General features: G+C 39.7%; 1 protein-coding gene across 2 annotated transcripts; it reads right to left on the reverse strand.

Moving 5' to 3' along the window:
• Positions 1 to 88: 88 nt before the first annotated feature.
• On the reverse strand, positions 89 to 4,436 carry LOC121987386 (trihelix transcription factor ASR3-like). 2 transcript variants are annotated; one of them, XR_006113546.1, is made up of 4 exons: positions 3,371 to 4,436; positions 3,151 to 3,198; positions 812 to 1,161; positions 89 to 213 (listed from the first exon to the last, which is right to left on the reverse strand). XR_006113546.1 is itself a non-coding variant. In XM_042541205.1 (3 exons), exons 1-3 carry the CDS (start codon positions 4,056 to 4,058, stop codon positions 875 to 877), a joined length of 1,023 nt encoding a protein of 340 aa, XP_042397139.1. In that variant the 5' UTR covers positions 4,059 to 4,436; the 3' UTR covers positions 260 to 874. The 2 variants fall into 2 exon arrangements, 1 of the variants encoding a protein (XP_042397139.1); XM_042541205.1 differs by lacking the exon at positions 89 to 213 and having other exon boundaries at positions 260 to 1,161.
• Between the last annotated feature and the right edge of the window lie 15,707 nt (positions 4,437 to 20,143).

Raw genomic sequence — 20,143 nt, forward strand, 5'->3', positions numbered from 1 at the left:
GGCACATATAGGCAGACATGATACACATGTTAAAGAAAATTAATGTGACACATGAGACACAATATAGGTGAAAAAAATAATTATAATACTGTGGGTACGCAAAAAGTTTGTATACAGATTTTTTACACCGTTTATATTTAATCTAAAACAATGTACGTACTTCCTGAGCTAAACCACTGGATGCACTTGCAGGCAGTCGAATAACAAATATTCCTGTGAGAAATTATAACAATTAACAATAATAATACTGCAGTTAAAGAACAACAATTTCCATGAAAAAAATATGACTGCAGTCAAAGTACAGATATTATTGTGAGAAAATAAAGCACTACTAAAGTAAATCTGACTACACTGAGATCTGGATCATCAAGCTTGCAAGTAAGAATGCATATTTGGTTTTGACTTGGTTGTTGCCAATCTCATGTGAGACTTATCATTCTCGAAGAAGGATTCTTTTATCCAAGGCAAATAATTAGCAGCTCTAATCAGATGGTAGAATGTTTCTTTCTACACGCACCAACCTATTGTAAAAGTTTAGTTGCTTTAACCTGTTATTGCTTAACAATTACAATTGAAAGCTTTATCAAATAGCATTAATCCATCCGCATGAGTTGGTATTCCTATTAACTTTCTATTCCTGCTACTTTAAAATTATAAGACAAATAAGGAATGACTGTCAAAACTCAGCTATCGCCCTATTTTAAAAAACCTATCCCTCTAAAAAGAAAAAAGAAAGAGAGAGTACTTTACATTGAAATATCTAATTCACAAGCTTCTTTATCCTAACACCAGGAATGTTATCTGAATTCACCTCCATTAAGATCTTCAAAGTTATGAATCATTGGATGACCGTGTTCAAATAACTTCGGCCGATCTATAACTTGTCAGCTATCTTGCCAAGAGCATCAGCTAGTTTGCCAAGAACAATGAGCAAGCCATTAGTTTGATCTTTCCTCTCATCTCTATCCAATTGGCAATTGAGATTTTGCACTTCTAGTTGTGCTATCATCATTCTACTGTTTCTGTCTAAAATTTCAATCAGTCTTGTCTGAAGATCATTGTCTTCAGCTCCTTCTGGTGATGTTCGCCTTCGCTTTTGTCCTTCGTGTGACGTGGAGCCCTTTCCAAGGTCTTGAGCATGTTGTTTGTCTTTTGCCATACCTGTGTACATTAAACTAATTAACCAAAATAGAAGTTTCAAATAACCTACTTTGAAAAACAGTAAAACCTCCTTGTCTATTTTTCACTTCACTTCACTATGGCTTTGAATTTGTATATTAGTAAAGCTTCAATTCAATAGAACCATTTCAATCCTTCCACCAAACAATATTCTATTAGTAAAGACTTGGTTATCCCTCAAATGCATTACAAAGGCAATTATTTGATTTGATAAACATTGACACATAAAAAGTGAAGAATAATGTAAACCATAGTGTCATAACAAGATGATAGGAAGCTGAATAGATTTAGTGTCTCTCAGCTTTATCCTTAAGAACTAAAATTATCCTGTTCACCAATTCATTTCTCCGAGCAAGAGCAGAAAAACATGATACAATGACAAATGTGATGAGAATCATCATCATGTTTGTCCAACTATTTGGAGTTAGATATATGAATCTTTCCTCCACTATGCTCTTCATATTCACAAGTTTAATAAATTTTGATGTTATGGAACACAATCCTCAATTGAAGATTTTGAAAAATTGAATGAGAATACAAATAAAAAAAAAAGAAGTCGTTCTTTTTGATCAATCTAGGAGTATCAGGGATGAGCTATAGTTACTGATAAACGGAATAGCTCACCGGACCAAAAAAGGTACTAGACAGATAATAGACAAATTAAAACTTATTCAGCCAGTCTAGTGGGTCATCATTTTTGGTTCCAAAATCATGCAAAGTTTCTCATGATGCTTGACCAGTAGAGAATTTGTCTGCAGAAAGAAGGAAATGCTGCAGAGATATGCAATGACATGTAAGCTGCACCAGAATAAACATACTTATTAAAAGTAGATTGAAATCTTATAGAAAATAGTCTTCACCATCTTTTAACAAAAGAACTTCGCCATTGACTTATAGCAAAAGAAATTTGCATGACCAGATTGTTAAGTTAAAAGTGTAGGGTGGAAATGGGTATTCTGATTAAGTACTACTATTCAACATGTATTTTAAATCACCATTAGCAGTCTATAGAATTTTAAATAGGCAACTTGACATACAGTTCCATATCTCTTCCCATTAAGGGCAAACTTAAGAAACAGAACTACTTGACTCTGTATGGTATTAAAAAGAGAGTAAAAATAAAGTTATGTCAGACAATTAATAAAAAGAGAGTAACCACCCAAAATCTAACCAATGTTTTGAAAATCGGACCGGTCATTGAACCGGTGAGGTGATCGGGTTGAGATTTTTGAGGTTCGACCGATTGAACCGGTGGTTCAATCATTTTTTTTTTAATTATATATATATATATATATATATATATATATATAAATCATGCTTCAATAATTAAAAATCATGATGACAAAAAGTGGATAATTAAAAATCATGCTATATATATATATATTTATTATGCTTCAATAATTAAAAATTATACTTCAATCCTGATTGAACCGGCGGTTTTGATCGGTTTTAAGAGGTTTTGACTGATTTTTTTATTTTTTTCGACTTTGATGGTTGACCAGACCGGATCAAGGACCGGTTCAAGGTTCGGTCGGTCGGACCGGCCGTCCGGTCTGATTTTCTGAACACTGAATCTAACTTCGTTTTGCGTTGCATTACTAAAAGAAAATAGTTTTTTTTCCATCTCTCCAACTCTGCTTCATGTTATCTATCATTTCTCTATCATCAATATTAGAAAAATATTATTATCTGATGAGAAGAAAATTGATTTATGTGACTAAAGATATTTGAAGAGACAAAATAAAATTGAATTAGTATCCCGTGGAATTCTAGCAGTTTCTCTATCATCAATATTAGAAAAATATTATTATCTGATGAGAAGAAAATTGATTTATGTGACTAAAGATATTTGAAGAGACAAAATAAAATTGAATTAGTATCCCGTGGAATTCTAGCAGTTTAATATTTTGGAAGTGGTCGAGGAGTGAAAAATATCATATGATTTATTGTGAAATTTGAAAAAATTATTACCTTCACAAAAATCAAATCTGTCTTGTCTAGGTGTTTCTCCGTTCTTCTCTGTAGGGGAAAGAAATATCAATTACACAAAACTTTAGAGGGAGGGAGAAAAACAAACTGAACTTTTGTGGGAGTAAACAGAAATTTGATCAAAATTAGGGACAATTAATCAAGTAATTTTGATAGCCTGAATTGAATCCTTAGCCAGGATAAAAAAACAAGAGAGGTTGACCTGTTATTGGGACAGCTGTTACAGGCTGCGGTGGCGGCAGCGGATCATCTTCCTCCTCCTCGACCTCTTTCTCCTCTTCGAAGTCAGAGAACAATCCATCCTCGGCCGCCGTCCGCCCGCTATCAAACACGGCCACTTCTACCTCGGCCGGTGGCGGCGTCAGCCCACCCCCTTTCCTCCCACCTTCCTCTTCGGCCGCAAGCTTTGCTTCCGCTTCCGGTTCCAATTCCGGCAAGGCCGCCCCATCAAGGATGTCATACACCTCCCGGTCAAAGAACCCCGGCAGCCTCCACTCCCTCCTCAGATCGTTCCTCATCGTCCAAAACGACTCCTTTCCCTTCGCCTCCCACTCTTTGATCTTCTTGAAGTCGCCGGCGAGGTTGCTCCACCGTTTACGGCACTGCACCGCACCCCGATTCACCCCGTTCCGCCGGCAGTACGACGAGATCGACGCCCACTTAGGCTCCACCAGCCCGGCCGCCGCCGTTCCCTCCTCCCCAACTACCCCTACGCCGCCGCCCCGCCCCCGCACCCTCCCGCGGCTCTCCACCGCACGCTTCCCCCTTATCAGTACCAGTATTTCCTGCCTACTCCACCGCGGCAGCCGCGGCAGGCGCCCTGCTCCCAGCCCGCTGCCCCCGCCTCTGTCGTGGCCGTTGGAACCCTCTGCTTCGACGGCGCTCGCCATCGGCGCAGCGCAACGCAGCTGATGAGAGCCGCCACGATCACGGCAGCCCCGTAAACCCACGTAAATATTTAACGGTGCAGTAACGGAATCAGGAGGGCACCGTCGCTTCGACGGTTACCCTTCTTTCTCAAAATTCTCAAACAGACGTAAACTGGGTGAGGTTCTTGATTAGGTTCGATTATCATCCCACCCTCCAACCCCTATCCACTTCACGGCACCTTTATCAAATACAGGGCTACATAATTCTAAACCATAGACGTATCGACACATTAATAAATGGCGTGGTCATATTAACCAAGCGAGGACAATTAATCAAGGGAAAGGGAAAGCAAAGAGACATCCCTTTACCCTGCGTTGTTCAATTCTCCTAATGCAACCTCGTCGTTCGGCCCTTCTTTTTTAAGATGTATTGCACATCCATTGTATTGTGTGGCATGTGGTAATTCTAACCATCGTGCTCATCTTTTCTAACAATATGTGGCTCTTCATTAAGATTAAGTCCTTTTCTTACTGGTTGCATTCGCTTACTCTTCCTCTTCACTATTGGTATAAAATTGCATGATTACTATCCTAAATTTATCAAGGATAATCCCAGTACCTAAATTGCATTAGGTTATAGGAAAAAAAACAATCATGGGAATAGAAATATACTTTAGTTGATTTTTTTTATCAAACACAATTAAAATGATCTCATATAAATACTGATTTTTTTTAAAAAAAAATTCCCTGTAGTTACTGATTTCAGCTCAATGGAAAATTACTCATGATAGAGGTAAAGGTCAGAATAAAGAGTTCACTACCGTACCAGCGTATAAAAACTCAGAATAATAATTTTCTATCATATCAGGATAGAGTAGCAATAATATTCCTACCTCATCAGAGTCAGAAATAAAGATTTAAAATTTCGATAAATATTAGTCTTCCTAAAGGTAAGGTAACGAATTTACTCATTGTATCAATATTTGAAAACTTAGAATAATAGTTTTCCACCATATCAGGAGAAAGTAGTGGTTATAACCTCACCTCATTAGGATCAGAATTAGAGATTCAAAGTTTATGCTAGTATTTGCCCTCTAGACTTAACCCTATATAAGGTCAAAACAACATATTCACCCACCGTACCAAGTTCTAAAAAATCAGAATAATGATTTCCCACCGTATTAGGGCAGAGTAGCGGTTATAACCTATTGCATCTATGTTCGAAATGGAGATTCAAATTCCTAGTAATATCAGTCCTAAAAATTGACCATCGTAGAGGTAAGGTTAGAATAATGGATTCACTCATGTATCATAATCTAAACGATCAGTAGAGTAGTGATTATAAGCCCACCACATTAGGTTAAAAAATAGAAATTTAGAATTCCTTCACTAGTAGTATCAGCCCTTTAGACTTAACTATTGGTGTATGGAGCACCACATCGAACCTGTGTTTTGATGTACGATAAAGAAATTTGAAGTTAGACTATTTTGTGCATCTAATATATTTGTCAAACATGCAAGTGTAGAAAATTTAACAAGAAGACTTGGTAGGTTTGATGACTAACAAACAAAAGTAAAGCTCTAATGGGTCAGGTGACCAAACACTAGGCAACACAAAAGCCTTGATGGATCAGGTCATCGAACATCAAGCAATCATAGTGGGGCAGGTGACCAAACACTGGGTAGTAGAAGTTCAAATGGTCTAGGGAGAGCAGAGGTCTAGCAAGTAGGTTAGGTGGCCAAACTCTGATAAGTCAGAAGTAGAGGAAGTCCTGTTGGGTCAAAAAACAACTAGACTGGACACTTAGCAAGGAGCAAAATACTTGGTGGTTCAGGTGACTAGACATTGAGCAATGGAAGTTTCGATGGCTCAGTAGATAGTTGGATCGGACCCTTGGCAAGGTAAATCCTTGCGGTATTTACCAAGTAAGATATGAAAGACTTTCTAACATAGAAAGTAGTGAGAAGTGCTTCATGTTTCTATGGGTTAAAGTAATCATAATAGCTAGGCAAACCTAACAGAGAAACAATCTTGTGTTTCGAAGCTAAGGTGAGCAATAGTTGTTGTCCAAATATAGTTATGCTTGTGAACAAACCTTGTGGTGTAGGAAGTGTTATATTTGAAGGAAGTCTTAAGACAATCGTCTTATGAAATATACTATTTATTGGATAAATAAAGATTCATCATTTGAGTATACATTCTTTATGTATATAAGATTGAATCTTAAACTCATTTATTGAATGTCCGTAATACGATTGATAGTATGAGAGAAATTGTGATTGGATTACACAACCAGTAAGCATCTCTACATGCGCAATTATGAACGTATTGAAATATTCCCTAATCGATAAATTGATGAGTTTGTACATCATCGATTTTAAAAGATTAACACATGCTATACTCCTTGGTTTAACCAAGTAGCTGCTTCTCACTGGCTAGAGATATTAAAATTTCGAGAGTTAAACATGGAGATACTAGTTAAGAGTAACTAATACATTGGCTGCCAAGAGACTCCATATGGTTTTATACACATGTATATGTTAATGAATATCTCATTGCAGCTTAAGTGCGAGTTTCCTTCAATATGAGGTATTCAAGTCACCTTGGTTATGGAGACTTATAATTCGATATCTTAGTTGATACATCTCTACCAAGGTGCGGGTACTGGATGATTAGGTATAAGTCAAAGTGCCTAAAAGTATTTGGATAGCCTATAGAGAATTCACCGCTTATTACAAAAGGAGATATATATCCTACAACTACTTGTCAGGATTATTACTTAAAATCTTTGGCCAAAATATTACATGTCAAGAGTATATCCTTGGACATATGTCTGAGTAATTTAAATCTACAAGACAAGGAAGTATGACTTGGGTTAGTGTAACGTAGTCAACCTAGTGGGGACTACACATAGACCATATCCTAAACCAAGTGGATTGATGTGCGTAGTTTGTATACACTTTTATCCAGGTTTTAATGCACATTTACTTGCATTTCTTGATTACACTCTATACTATTGCACCCTATTTTATCATTATTTTAGCATTATTGCCCCCTTTGTTGAAGATATGCTCTTTGTCAATTTCTGCTTGACAAGTTGCAATTCGGAGAAGAAATGAAGACAAAACATATCTTGGAGCTACGTCAAGAAGAAGCCATGTAACACCCATAGTTTTTTTTCATAAATAGAATTGCAGACGTCACTTTCTCATACTTCCATAGCTATTTCTTAGTTCAAATAAAATTACATAGATGGTTCACAAACAACATAACTAAATACGGAATTGGAATTGTAAGGTTCTTCGGGTTATACTGTCATGGTTCCGAGCTAGCTCACTAGTCAACGCCTCCTATCTCGATTGTTCCTTTTTCTGAAAAAAAAACTTAAAATCTGTGAGTCGAGAGACTCAATATATTCAAAATCATGTCATGCAATAACTAGCATCTATATAATCTAGTGTACTAAGAGAAACACATGTCAGGTAACTTAGGACCTTCCTACTAACATACCATGAACGTAAGCATTGGCATCGTACATAAGCAAGAGTGAATAAACATAAGCATGCATATGAGCAAACATAATCATGAGAATGTACACAAGTATAACATAAGTATAAACATGAGCATATGGATAGACTTAATCATGACATGTATATAAGCATAGGAATAAGCATACTTACATGGCATAACGTATATACTATGGATGAACAGAAACATAGACATGAGTATGTAAATAAACTAAGCATGAAATAGACATAATCATGAGCATGCATATAAACATAGGTATAAGCATACTAGTTGGCATAAATATGTATACTATGGATGAATAGAAACATAAGCATCAGTATGTAAAAAACTAAGTATGAAATATAGACATAATCATAAGCATGTATATAAACATAGGCATAAGCATACTAGCTGGCATAAACGTGTATACTATGGATGAATCGGAGCATAAGCATATGCATGTAATTAAACTAAGTATAAAATAGATATAATCATGAACATGTACATAAGCATAGGCATAAACATGTAAATAAGCTAAACATGGAAAAGATCATAATCACATAGAGCTAGTAAGCTCCCGGACTAAGGTCACCGGTCACACTCAACTACATAATTTGGTGAGCTCCCGAGCTAAGGACACCGATCTCGCTCAACCATTTAGAATTTCGGTGAGCTCCCGAGCTAATGACACCTGTCACACTTGACCACGTAGATTTGGTGAGCTCCTGAGCTGAGGACACCGGTCACACTCGACTACATAGTTTTGGTGAGCTCCCGGGCTGAGGACACCGGTCACACTCGACTACGTAAATTTGGTGAGCTCCCGGGCTAAGGACACTGGTCACACTTGACCACGTTGATTTGGTGAGCTCCCGGCCTAAGGACACCAATCACACTCGCCCACGTAAATTTGGTGAGCTCCTAGGATAAGGACACTCATCACACTTGAGCATGTTGATTTGGTGAGCTCCTGGGCTAAGGATACCAGTCACACTCAACCACTTAAATTTGGTGAGCTCACAAGCTAAGGACATCGGCCACACTTGACCATGTTGATGTAAAATGCCGAAAATGGGCGTAACACCTTAAGGGAATTTTCTGGAATTTTTAGAAATTTTCTGAGGATTTTTCGGATCTTGTATGGACGAGTTTACGGGGATAAAAATAGGCCCCGGGAAATCCTGTTTAGGCTACCTATTTAAGCGAGGAAAAGTTGATTTTCTTTATTTATTATCCTTTCTTATTTTCTTTCTCCGTTTCTTTCTCTCCTGCGCGCCCGACGGCTTGCCCTAACCGCCGCAGCGGTTTCTTCCTCTCCTCTCCTATTATTTCTCTTCTTCTTCCCTATTGCGCCGCTCCTCCTCTTCCCCAAGCGCCGGCGACGATCCGCCACCGCCGACCCACTATCGCCCTCCCGTTGCGTCGCTCCACCGTCGCCGCCGCCGCCGCCGCCGCCGCTGCCACACGGAGCAGCAGCGATGCCCTACAGCCGACGCCGAGGTTCTTCCTTTTCCTCTATGCTCGTGCCCTAGCTAGCCACCGGCGCCCGTCGCCCCTCGCCGTGGAGATTCCAATGGCTCCGCCGACTTCCCCTGTGCCCTAGTGCTACTGCTTTCCTCAGCCCTAGCGCCGACCCTTCTTCTCCTCTTCCGAGCATAGGCTGTCTCCACGTTGTGCTCTAGTTCTCCACTGTCGCAGCACCTAGCCTCACTGTGCCGCCTCCCCTCTGCTTCTACCGGTTTCCCGATTATCTCCGATCATCTTCCTTGGTTGACGGCGTGAGCACGAGGTTGTGATCTTGGAGGTAAGGGAGGCTAGATTGATGTTAAATTGTAGTGGTGATAGACTATCTTGTTGACTTCTTGATCTCTTTGATCCGGACAGTGAATTGTAGGGCGTTACTTGGGTTTCTAGCAGCTACCCGGTTCTGACAGCCACTCCATTCAGTGGCTACTGGTTCCTGCAACGACTGTGAATCTAGGTAAGATGTAGGGTAACAGATCCTTGTTGTAGATGAGATGTGTTAGCAAGAATTGTTAACTTGGATTCATTTGTCGGTTTAAATATAATCGAGTAGTGGAATGATTAGGGTTTTACCCTAAATTAATTTAGAAGGTTTTAGTTAGCTATTCGTTTAAATTTGTAGCTAAATAAAAATGTACATTATATGGTTGACACAGGATTTTGACGCGAGACGAGCATCTCGATTACCGGATTGGACCTTTTCGATTGGAGGCGGGTACTTTGACTTTATATCATTTGATATGCATAGTAATATTTTTAGCAAATAGCAATGATTGTGTTTCTTATTTGCTTCGATTGATCACTACCCGATCTGTTACATGTTTGTTTGTTTATTTGTTATGCACATCATGTTAGTATTTGTCTGATTATACATGCTTATAGGGGTAGTGACACAACCATGTTTTTATTATGTTCAGGACATAGGTTTTATACCTTATTTGATCTGTGTACCTTTGATTTGATTCATTGTCCTATGGTACACATTTTACATATATATGGACATTGCTATGCTGCTCAGGATTTTGCCATGCTTAGTGTCATGCACCATTCGCATGATTGCATGTTGCGCGATAGTCTGCTCCATTATTGTTGAGCACATCGCCAGTTTCATCTCTGTCGGTGCTCCGCTGGTCCGCTTATGGGTAGCGTGACACAGCGTGGTAGCACGTCAGTTTGCTCGGTGGTGCTCCGCTAGGACGCTCATGGGTAGCGTGACGCAGCGTGGTAGCACGTCAGTTTGCTCGGTGGTGCTCCGCTGGGACACTCATGGGTAGTGTACTGCAGCGTGATAGCACGCCGGGATCCCTCCCCGTCATCGTATACCGGGAGATGAGAGCATTGAGCTCCCCCACTTATGATTTGGGGTAGGAGGATAGGTGTACTCCGACAGCATCCCGTCCACTCGGTCACTCATCAGGAGCAGTGATGGCAGAGTGCACGGTTGTCACAGCCCTACCCACTCGATCTCACCATTGTGTGTGAGATGACTGACTGGCGTCAGGGGTGACCAGGACCCATCATGGGCATCATATGCATTTATGCATTTTCTGATTGTGTTTGTTGCACTTAGATGTTGCATTTGGATTGATGCATATGTTTGACATGCATACAGGATTTTGATACCTCTCAGTCTGACGACACTGTTATACTGATACCCTGGTCATGGTTAGTACAGTTTTCTCCTACTTATTTCAGTTGCATTTATCCTTCTTGTATCAGGAGACTGTACACATGATTAGTGCTGGTTGTTATTTTCTTTATTATGCATATCAGTAGTTACCCGCTAAGGAGTTGACTTACCCCGTTGATTGGATATTTACTATTTCCAAGTTGAGGCTGTCCGGAGAGTTCCAATCGCTAGTCCCCTGAAGATCCAGAGAGGATACATTTATTTGGTCTTTTGTTATGTTTCTTATTGCACTATCTGGACTTGTATTACTTTATGGATATTGTCGATGAGTTTTATTTGGATTTACTTTACTACATTCCTGCCTAGACGACAGAAGAGGTGAGTTGATTTTATCGTCGGATTGAGCTTTATGGGTGCAGTGGAGTAGAACATCAGTTTTGTGCTTTATGGGTATAGTTGAGTAGGGTTGTTTTTGAGTCTTCTTATCACTGTTCTAGTTTTGTTATCTATTAAACTGCGTGGATGTCTATATGTTGTATTTTATTATTATTATTGTTCTGGCCGTGTTGGCCGATGTATGTGGCCCTGGAGGCAATGTATAAAGTTTCAGATTGTCAGCCGTACAGGGGAGATGCTGTCAAAATTTCTTCGGACAGGGACTCCCCCGGTGTAACGCCCGCCCTCGCTGCTACTAAAAGGGACGGGGCTACTAACTTACTTAACTATTCCAGGATACACATGCATATTTCAAATTTCTTTCTAGTAACATAAAGTAGCGGAAATGTCATGAAGTTATACTGGAATGTAACATAATACACTTGGTTCATGTCAGACATAACAAAAATAACATAGTAGGTCTTTATTTGTCTTAGCCGAGCCACTGCCACACACATCTCCTTGCCTCTCCTACAGCTCCCTTAGATCATCCATTCCTTGTCTTTATCTGTGGTACAAGGAAAGTAAGCTATGAGCACACAGGCTCAGTAAGATCCTTTTCCTACTCACAAAAACCGAATCTCATAGCATAGTCATATAAGCATAAAATCAATGGAGACATAATCATCTAACATTATATCATGTGAACATAGCCTCCTATCATATCATATCATTAAGAAACATCATACTCTAACATGTCATAAATAAAGGAATCATGTAATGTGAATCATAGAAGCATAACATATCATCAGGTCGTATGAATCCTAAACAAAAACATCTCATAACTCATGTCCTATAAGTCATAAGAGTATGGCATAACATCATGTCATATAATTCATAAAAAAAATGAAACATATCATATCATGAATGGGTGTATCATGCGGAATGTCTTTTTAAAACATATGTCATGTCAAGTGCAAGATGTCTTTGTTGGAACCCCAAGGTTGTTTTGGTGTGATCAACAAGTTAAGGTAGGTCCTGTTTGTTTTAACCTTGTGTCTAAGTGTGCAGGAGCTTAGGAAGACAGGTAGTCGAGCGGAAGACGCAGCTAGCGAGAAGGACGGCAGTCCGAGGGACGAGGTGCTGCGGAAGAGTACACCGGCGGACAAGAAGGAAGCGTGCGGTGGTTCCGAGGGACGAAAGCTGGAGCGGAAGATTGCTCGGGGAGCAAGAGACGCAGCTAGCGAGAAGGACGGCACGCGGTGCGTCCGAGGGACGAAGACTGCGGATGAGTACGCCTGCGGACGAGAAGGAAACACGCAGCGATTCTGAGGGACGAGAAGCCGGAGGGAAGCTCGCTCGAGAAGACCGGAAGTTGGGTTCGGGTGAGCCCTTTTCCGGATGGCAGAGATCACCCAAGCGAGCGGATCCGGAGTAGAAGTCTCGGACCGAGGCGGGACTGAAACGGAGCAGAGGTCCCGGACACAAAAGTCAACCAGAGTTGACTTTTTGCTCCGGGGCGCCCGGAACTGTCCGGGGCGCCCGGAACGTGAAGTTTGACCAGAACGCATCTTTCACGTTCTGGACGTTGGGGGATAAAGTTTTATCCCCCCAAGGGCGCCCGGAACCCTTCCAGGCACCCCGACCAAGGCTATAAATATAGCCTTGGTCCAGAAGCTTCAGATCATTTCAGAGATTTACATTCCAAACACTTGTGCGATTCTGTTCTAGTTTAGCTTCTGTCTTTTGTGCTTTCACTGCTGTAAGAGGCTTCTCCGCCTGAAGGAGATATTTTAGTGCACGTTCATTTCTTGGATTAACAACCTCCTTGGTTGTAACCAAGTCAAATTGTGAGCCTCTTCTTTCTGCTTTTTATTTACTGCTAATTTACTTTATGCAAGTGTTCTATTGAAAGTTCGAGAAGGGTCTTTTCTGTTTATTTTTTTTTAGGCTATTCAACCCCCCTTCTAGCCGGCCCAACGGTCCTACAAGTGGTATCAGAGCCGAGACGCTTCAGGAGGACTAACCGCCGAACGAAGCAACGAAATGACCGGATCTAACATCCACCCACCAAAATTCGAGGGGGACTTTGCAAGTTGGAAGAAGCACATGGAGGTATTTTTCGGTACCGATTTTGATTTATTACTAATAATGGAACATGGTTTTGAAGCTCCCGAGGGCAAAGCGAAAAATCAATGGACAAAGAAAGAGCAGGCCGAGTACGTGGCAAATAAGAAAGCAGAATTACATCTGCTAACCGTACTTCCGCCACAAGAAGTCAACCGTGTCGGCACCTACAACTCGGCAAAGGAGCTTTGGGAGAAGTTCCTTGAATTACATGAAGGAACATCCGAAGCCAAGCTTGCGAGATGGGACTTACTTCGCAACCAGCTCACCAACCTCCGTCTTGAAGAAGGTGAAACAATTGCACATCTACACTCGAGGATACAGGAGTTCATCACCGGACTTTCGAATCTCGGAGAAGAGGTAAGTAACCGAGATTTGCTTAGGTACGCTTTAAATTCCTTCCCTAGAAATTCAAAATGGGCATCACTAGTAGATGCTTTTTACATTTCGAAGGACTTAGAGAAAATTTCATTAGAAGAATTTTTTTCAACATTTGAAGTGCATGAGTCAAGATGTGCAGGAATGAGGGAGCCAAAGAACAACGTCACCCTCAAAGCTTCGAGAGACGAACCTGAAACGGAATCTTCTCTCGACGACGAGGAAATGGTAATGATGGTAAGACGATTTAAGAAGTTATACAATTCTAGAAAAACTAACAATCCACAGGGTAGAAAGAAAAGAACTATCCGCTGCTACCATTGCGACGAAGAAGGGCATGTCAAGGACAACTGCCCCAAGCTGAAGAACAGAGACAAGGAAAAGGGTAAGAAGTCTATCCAAAAACGAAAGGCCCTGAAGGCGACGTGGGACGATACCTCGTCCGAATCGGAAGTCGAAGCATTTTCCGGACTCGCACTGATGGCGAGTCATCAAGACGACGACTGCGATTCAAGCTCTTCCGAAATGAGCATCGAGAGCATCGATGAAGGGGGAGACACGTCGGAAGAAAGCAGCAGCTCAGGGGGAGAAACGGACAACGAGATCGACAAAGTAAGTCAGGTACGATCTCTTCCTCCCGATAAAATGTTCAAGTTCGTTAAACTTTTAACAAAAGATTGCTGCAAATTAGAAAGTGAAAATAAAAATTTTAAAGTAATTCTAGCTAAATCTTGTCCCTTAGAAGAATTGGATAAATTAAAAATAGCAAATGAAAAATTGAAATTTGAAAATGATGATTTGAAAATTCAAATAGATAACTTAAACAATTATGCATGTTCATCTAAAACCAATGTTAGAAGATTTAATAATTTAAATTGGTACTTTAAATATCACCCGGGACAAATTAGGAACATTTCAAGAAAATATGTCCCTAAAAACTTTTTAGTTAATCCAGTAGGTTGAAACCTATATTGGGTTCCTAAATCATGCTTAAATTAATTTTAAAAGTAAAATTAGCGCTTTAAGTGAGAAAATTAAACAAAGAATTTCTTTATGAGGCTTTGTCTAAGGAAGTGGTTGTTGTTCCAATAACCAAGAAGGCCTAGTGCCTCGCCACGACCTGGAAGCCAAAATATTGAAATAAATGTTTAATTAACTTACTAATGAAGCATTAAGACAAGAATTAATTAGTGCTTGAAAAAGGTTATTCAAAACATTTTATTTCAAATTAGAAATTTACCTACTTAGAATTTTTTTTTTTTTGCCTAAGTCATTTAAAAAAAAAATACTTAAAAATGTAAGTTAGAATTTTTTTTTTAATTTTATTTATATACTTAGAAATATTCTCAAAAATTATTTTTTTTCTAAGTTAAGAATTTTTGTTTGAAACTAGAAATCTCAGCTTTAATTACTTAGAAAATTTTTCTAAATTTAAAAAAAAAAAACTTAGATTTTTTTTAGAAATACTTTTTCTAAGTCTTTAACCCTTAGATTATTTTTCTCGGAACCCGATTTTTTTGTGATCAAAGGGGGAGAAGGGAAAGTATAAGTCCAGGGGGAGGTAGATAGATTTAATTTTTTTTTCTATCTTTTTGCACTTAAATTACAATTTAAGTTAATTTACTTAATTCAATTTTATGTCTATTTTAACCCTAGCTTAACTTGGGTTGATCACACCAAAAAGGGGGAGATTGTTGGAACCCCAAGGTTGTTTTGGTGTGATCAACAAGTTAAGGTAGGTCCTGTTTATTTTAACCTTGTGTCTAAGTGTGTAGGAGCTTAGGAACACAGGTAGTCGAGCGGAAGACGCAGCTAGCGAGAAGGACGGCAGTCCGAGGGACGAGGTGCTGCGGAAGAGTACACCGGCGGACGAGAAGGAAGCGTGCGGTGGTTCCGAGGGACGAAAGCTGGAGCGGAAGATTGCTCGGGGAGCAAGAGACGCAGCTAGCGAGAAGGGCGACGACCGAGGGACGAAGACTGCGGATGACTACGCCGGCGGACGAGAAGGAAACACGCAGCGATTCTGAGGGACGAGAAGCCGGAGGGAAGCTTGCTCAAGAAGACCGGAAGTTGGGTTCGGGTGAGCCCTTTTCCGGATGGCAGAGATCACCCAAGCGAGCGGATCCGGAGTAGAAGACCCGGACCGAGGCGGGACTGAAACGGAGCAGAGGTCCCGGACGCAAAAGTCAACCAGAGTTGACTTTTTGCTCCGGGGCGCCCGGAGCAGCCCGGGGCGCCCGGAACAGTCCGGGGCGCCCGGAAAGTTAAGTTTGACCAGAACGCATCTTTCGGGTTCTGGACGTTGGGGGATAAAGTTTTATCCCCCCCCAAGGCGCTCGGAACCCTTCCAGGCGCCCCGACCAAGGCTATAAATATAGCCTTGGTTCAGAAGCTTCAGATCATCTCAGAGATTTACATTCCAAACACTTGTGCGATTCTGTTCTAGTTTAGCTTCTGTCTTTTGTGCTTTCACTGCTATAAGAGGCTTCTCCACCTGAAGGAGATATTTTAGTGCACGTTCATTTCTTGGATTAACAACCTCCTTGGTTGTAACCAAGTCAAATTGTGAGCCTCTTCTTTCTGCTTTTTATTTACTACTAATTTACTTTATGCAAGTGTTCTGTTGAAAGTTCGAGAAGGGTCTTTTCTGTTTATTTTTTTAGGCTATTCAACCCCCCCCCTTCTAGCCGGCCCAACGGTCCTACAGTCTTTAATCATATCTTTTTAATACTTAAACATAATATCATCATCATGAGGGCCCGACTTGTACCACATACATACATAAATGCGCGCAATCCCTAGGACAGGGTAGCTAGCCCCGAACCTCCTAGGGATCTAGACCCGTTCATAGTCCGTCGGCCTAGGGGCGTACTAAAGAGCTCATCCCATTTTACTAGACCCGTTCATAGTCCGTCGGTCTAGGGGCACTTATGGAGCCCATCCTTGGTACAAGTCATACAAAGTAAAATACATGTCATGCATATCATATCATCATAACTGTCATATCATATCAACATAAATGTCATGCTCTTGTCTTAACATGAAGAGTGCTCTTAATCCCAACTTAAGGGAAGCAACTCTTAGCCATTTTCTTATCATATCATAAGGCATGCATACTTGGGCACATAACCATCATAAAAATCATTTTCATGCCTGGTTCATAAGCTTACATAAATGAGCATGCAACATATTTGAAATCATACATACTTGGGCACATAGCCATCATAAAAATCATTTCATGCATGGTTCATATAAATGGCATGTTACTTGTCTTATCATAAAGCATGTATACTTAAGCATAAAACACATCATAAGAGTCATCATCATGCATAGTTCATAAGCATACTTAAATGAGCATAAAATACATCATAGGAAAACATAATCATACATGGAAAACATTTACTAGCATCTCCTAATTCATATCCTAGTATGTGAGACACCTAGCAAAATCATAATTGGTCTCTAACCCTAATTCCATATAGTGGCCGAAAGTCACCATGCTTGGTTCTAGGTTACAACATCATTTAAGCTTGTGAATCTTAGATAAATTTCATATCATAAACTATAAAGAATATCATGAGCATAAGAAGTTTAGGTTCTAAGCTTCCTAGGTCTTTTAATTTAGTTGTGGCCGAACCTTTAAGAACATGAAACTAAGTTCTATACAAGCATAAAAATACCAAGCTAACTCCATATCATATCATAAGGGGATCCATGAGCTTTCTAAGTTTAAATTTAAACTTCCTTGAACCCTAGAATATAGTCATGGCCGAAAGTTTCATGAAAGGGAAAAGTAAGCTCTAACAACATACAAGCATGAATATTGAATTGCATTCATATCATATCATGAGAAGAATTCATGTGCATGCTAGGCTTTAAATTTAAACTTCTTGGAACCCTAAATTCTATCATGGCCGAAACATCAAGGAAAGGAAATTAAATTCCAAGCAACATACAAACATGAATACCTAGCCAAGTTCATATCCTATCATAAAGAAGTCTATGAGCATGTTACATTAGGTTTTAAGCTTCTTGAAACCCTATACCCTATCATGGCCGAAACTTCAAGGAAAGGAAATAAAACTTCCAAGCAACATACAAACATGAATACTTAGTCAAGTTCATATATTATCATAAAGGAATCTATAAGCATGTTAGATTAGGTTTTGAGCTTCTTGAAACCCTAGATCCATCATGGCCGAAACTTCACAATAATGGAAATAAAACTTCCAAGCAACATACAAACATGAATACTTAGTCAAGTTCATATCTTATCATAAAGGAATCTATAAGCATGTTAGATTAGGTTTTGAGCTTCTTGAAACGCTAGATCCATCATGGGCGAACCTTTACATAAAGGAAAATAAAATTTCCAAGCAACATACAAACATGAATACTTAGTCAAGTTCATATCTTTTCATAAAGGAATCTATAAGCATGTTAGATTAGGTTTTGAGCTTCTTGAAACCCTAGATCCATCATGGCTGAACCTTTACATAAAGGAAAATAAAATTTCCAAGCAACATACAAGCATGAATACTTAGTCAAGTTCATATCTTATCATAAAGGAATCTATAAGCATGTTAGATTTGGTTTTGAACTTCTTGAAACCCTAGATTCATCATGGCCGAAACTTCACAATAAAGGAAATAAAATTTCAAGCAACATATAGACATGAATACCTAGCCAAGTTCTTATGATATCATAAGGGAGTCTATAAGCATGTTAGATTAGATTTTTACGCTTCTTAAAGCCCTAAAAATATTCATGGCCGAAACATATAAAGAAGGAGATCATGCTTTAAACAACATCCAACATAAATCTTTAACTAAGTTCATATCATAACATAATGAGATCCATGAGCATAGGTTTCTTTCTTTTATTTTTATTTTTAGGCATTCTAACCTCACGGAAATTTCGTAAGCGACTTGTACCACAGGTGAGGGGATACTTACATCCTTGTGCTTGATTTCCTTAGGGAAGTAATCTTGATTGTGGAGCCTTCCTAAAGAGGAGTCCTCCTTTGTTTTTGGGTTTCGGCAATGGAAGTGAGGAGAAGGTTTGGTCACGGTGAAGAGAAGGAGGGAGAAGGAAGAGAAAAAAATGAAATCTCTTCTTTAATTTCCCCTTTTATTCTTCATGAGAGGAGGAAGGGAAAATGCACTTTTCCTTCTCCTTTCTTTTACTCCTCCTTTAATGAAAAGAGGAAGCAAGAATCCTCTTTTCTTTTGAGAGGAAGAAGGCTACTCTAATTTCTCCTTCTACATGGAAGAAGCTCTTTTCTTACTCTTAACTATATTGTCACTTCTCTCTCTAACAATAACTTCTCTTGGTCTATTGGTTAACACATACATGTATCTAGTAAGAGATCCAAGGTTCAAACCTTGGTCATATCTTTTTGGTTCTATTATTATTATTATTTTTTTTTTGCAAATTTACACATAAGGCCTATTTTTATTCATGATAAAAAAATATCTAAAATCTTGCTAAGTACCCTACCCTATGGGTGTTACAGTCCCTCATACCTCATAAAAGTTCGTCCTCGAACTTAAAATAGTTCCGGGTGCTACGGTGGCCTACGACTTCCGACTGAGTGCATCAGCCACTTTGTTCGCTTTTCCCATATGATAAAAGATCTCGCAGTCATAGTCTTTGACTAGCTCAAGCCATCTTCGTTGTCTCATGTTCAAGTCCTTCTGTGTGAAGAAGTATTTCAGACTCTGGTGATTTGTATAAATCTTACACTGTGCTCCATATAGATAATGTCTCCATATCTTAAGAGCAAAGACCACGGCTGCAAGTTCTAAATCGTGTGTGGGATAATTTTTTCTCGTGTTCCTTGAGTTGCCTGGAGGCATAGGTAATGACTTTGCCATTCTGCATGAGTACAACTCCGAGTCCTGATTTAGAAGCATCGCTGTACATATCAAATCCTTCGTTGCCTTCAAGAAGAGTAAGAATTGGAGCACTGGTCAGTCTCCTTTTCAGTTCTGTGAAACTCTTCTCGCAGTCATCTGTCCATTCGTACTTCTTATTTTTCTGAGTGAGGGCTGTCATTGGTGTTGCGATTCTGGAGAAACCCTCTACAAATTTCCGGTAATAACCTGCTAGTCCGAGGAAACTCCTGATTTCGCTGGCATTCCTTGGCCTATTCCAGTTACTGACAGCTTCAATCTTGATTGGGTCTACCATGACTCCATCCTTAGAGATAACATGACCCAAAAATGATACTTGGTCGAGCCAAAATTCGCATTTGGAGAATTTTGCATACAGTTGCTTTTCCCGAAGAATTTGTAATACTATTCCCAGGTGTTTGGCATGCTCTTCCTGGGTTCTCGAATAAATGAGAATATCATCTATAAAAACGATCACAAATTTGTCGAGATATATTGAGAACACTCGATTCATCAGGTCCATAAATAGAGCAGGAGCATTTGTTACTCCGAAGGGCATTACTACGAACTCATAATGTCCGTATCTTGTCCGGAAAGCCGTTTTTGGTATATCATCTTGTTTCACCTTTACTTGATGATAGCCAGATCTCAAATCAATCTTAGAGAAAAC

Source organism: Zingiber officinale, chromosome 5B (assembly GCF_018446385.1).
Source record: "Zingiber officinale cultivar Zhangliang chromosome 5B, Zo_v1.1, whole genome shotgun sequence".
Taxonomy (NCBI): domain Eukaryota; kingdom Viridiplantae; phylum Streptophyta; class Magnoliopsida; order Zingiberales; family Zingiberaceae; genus Zingiber; species Zingiber officinale.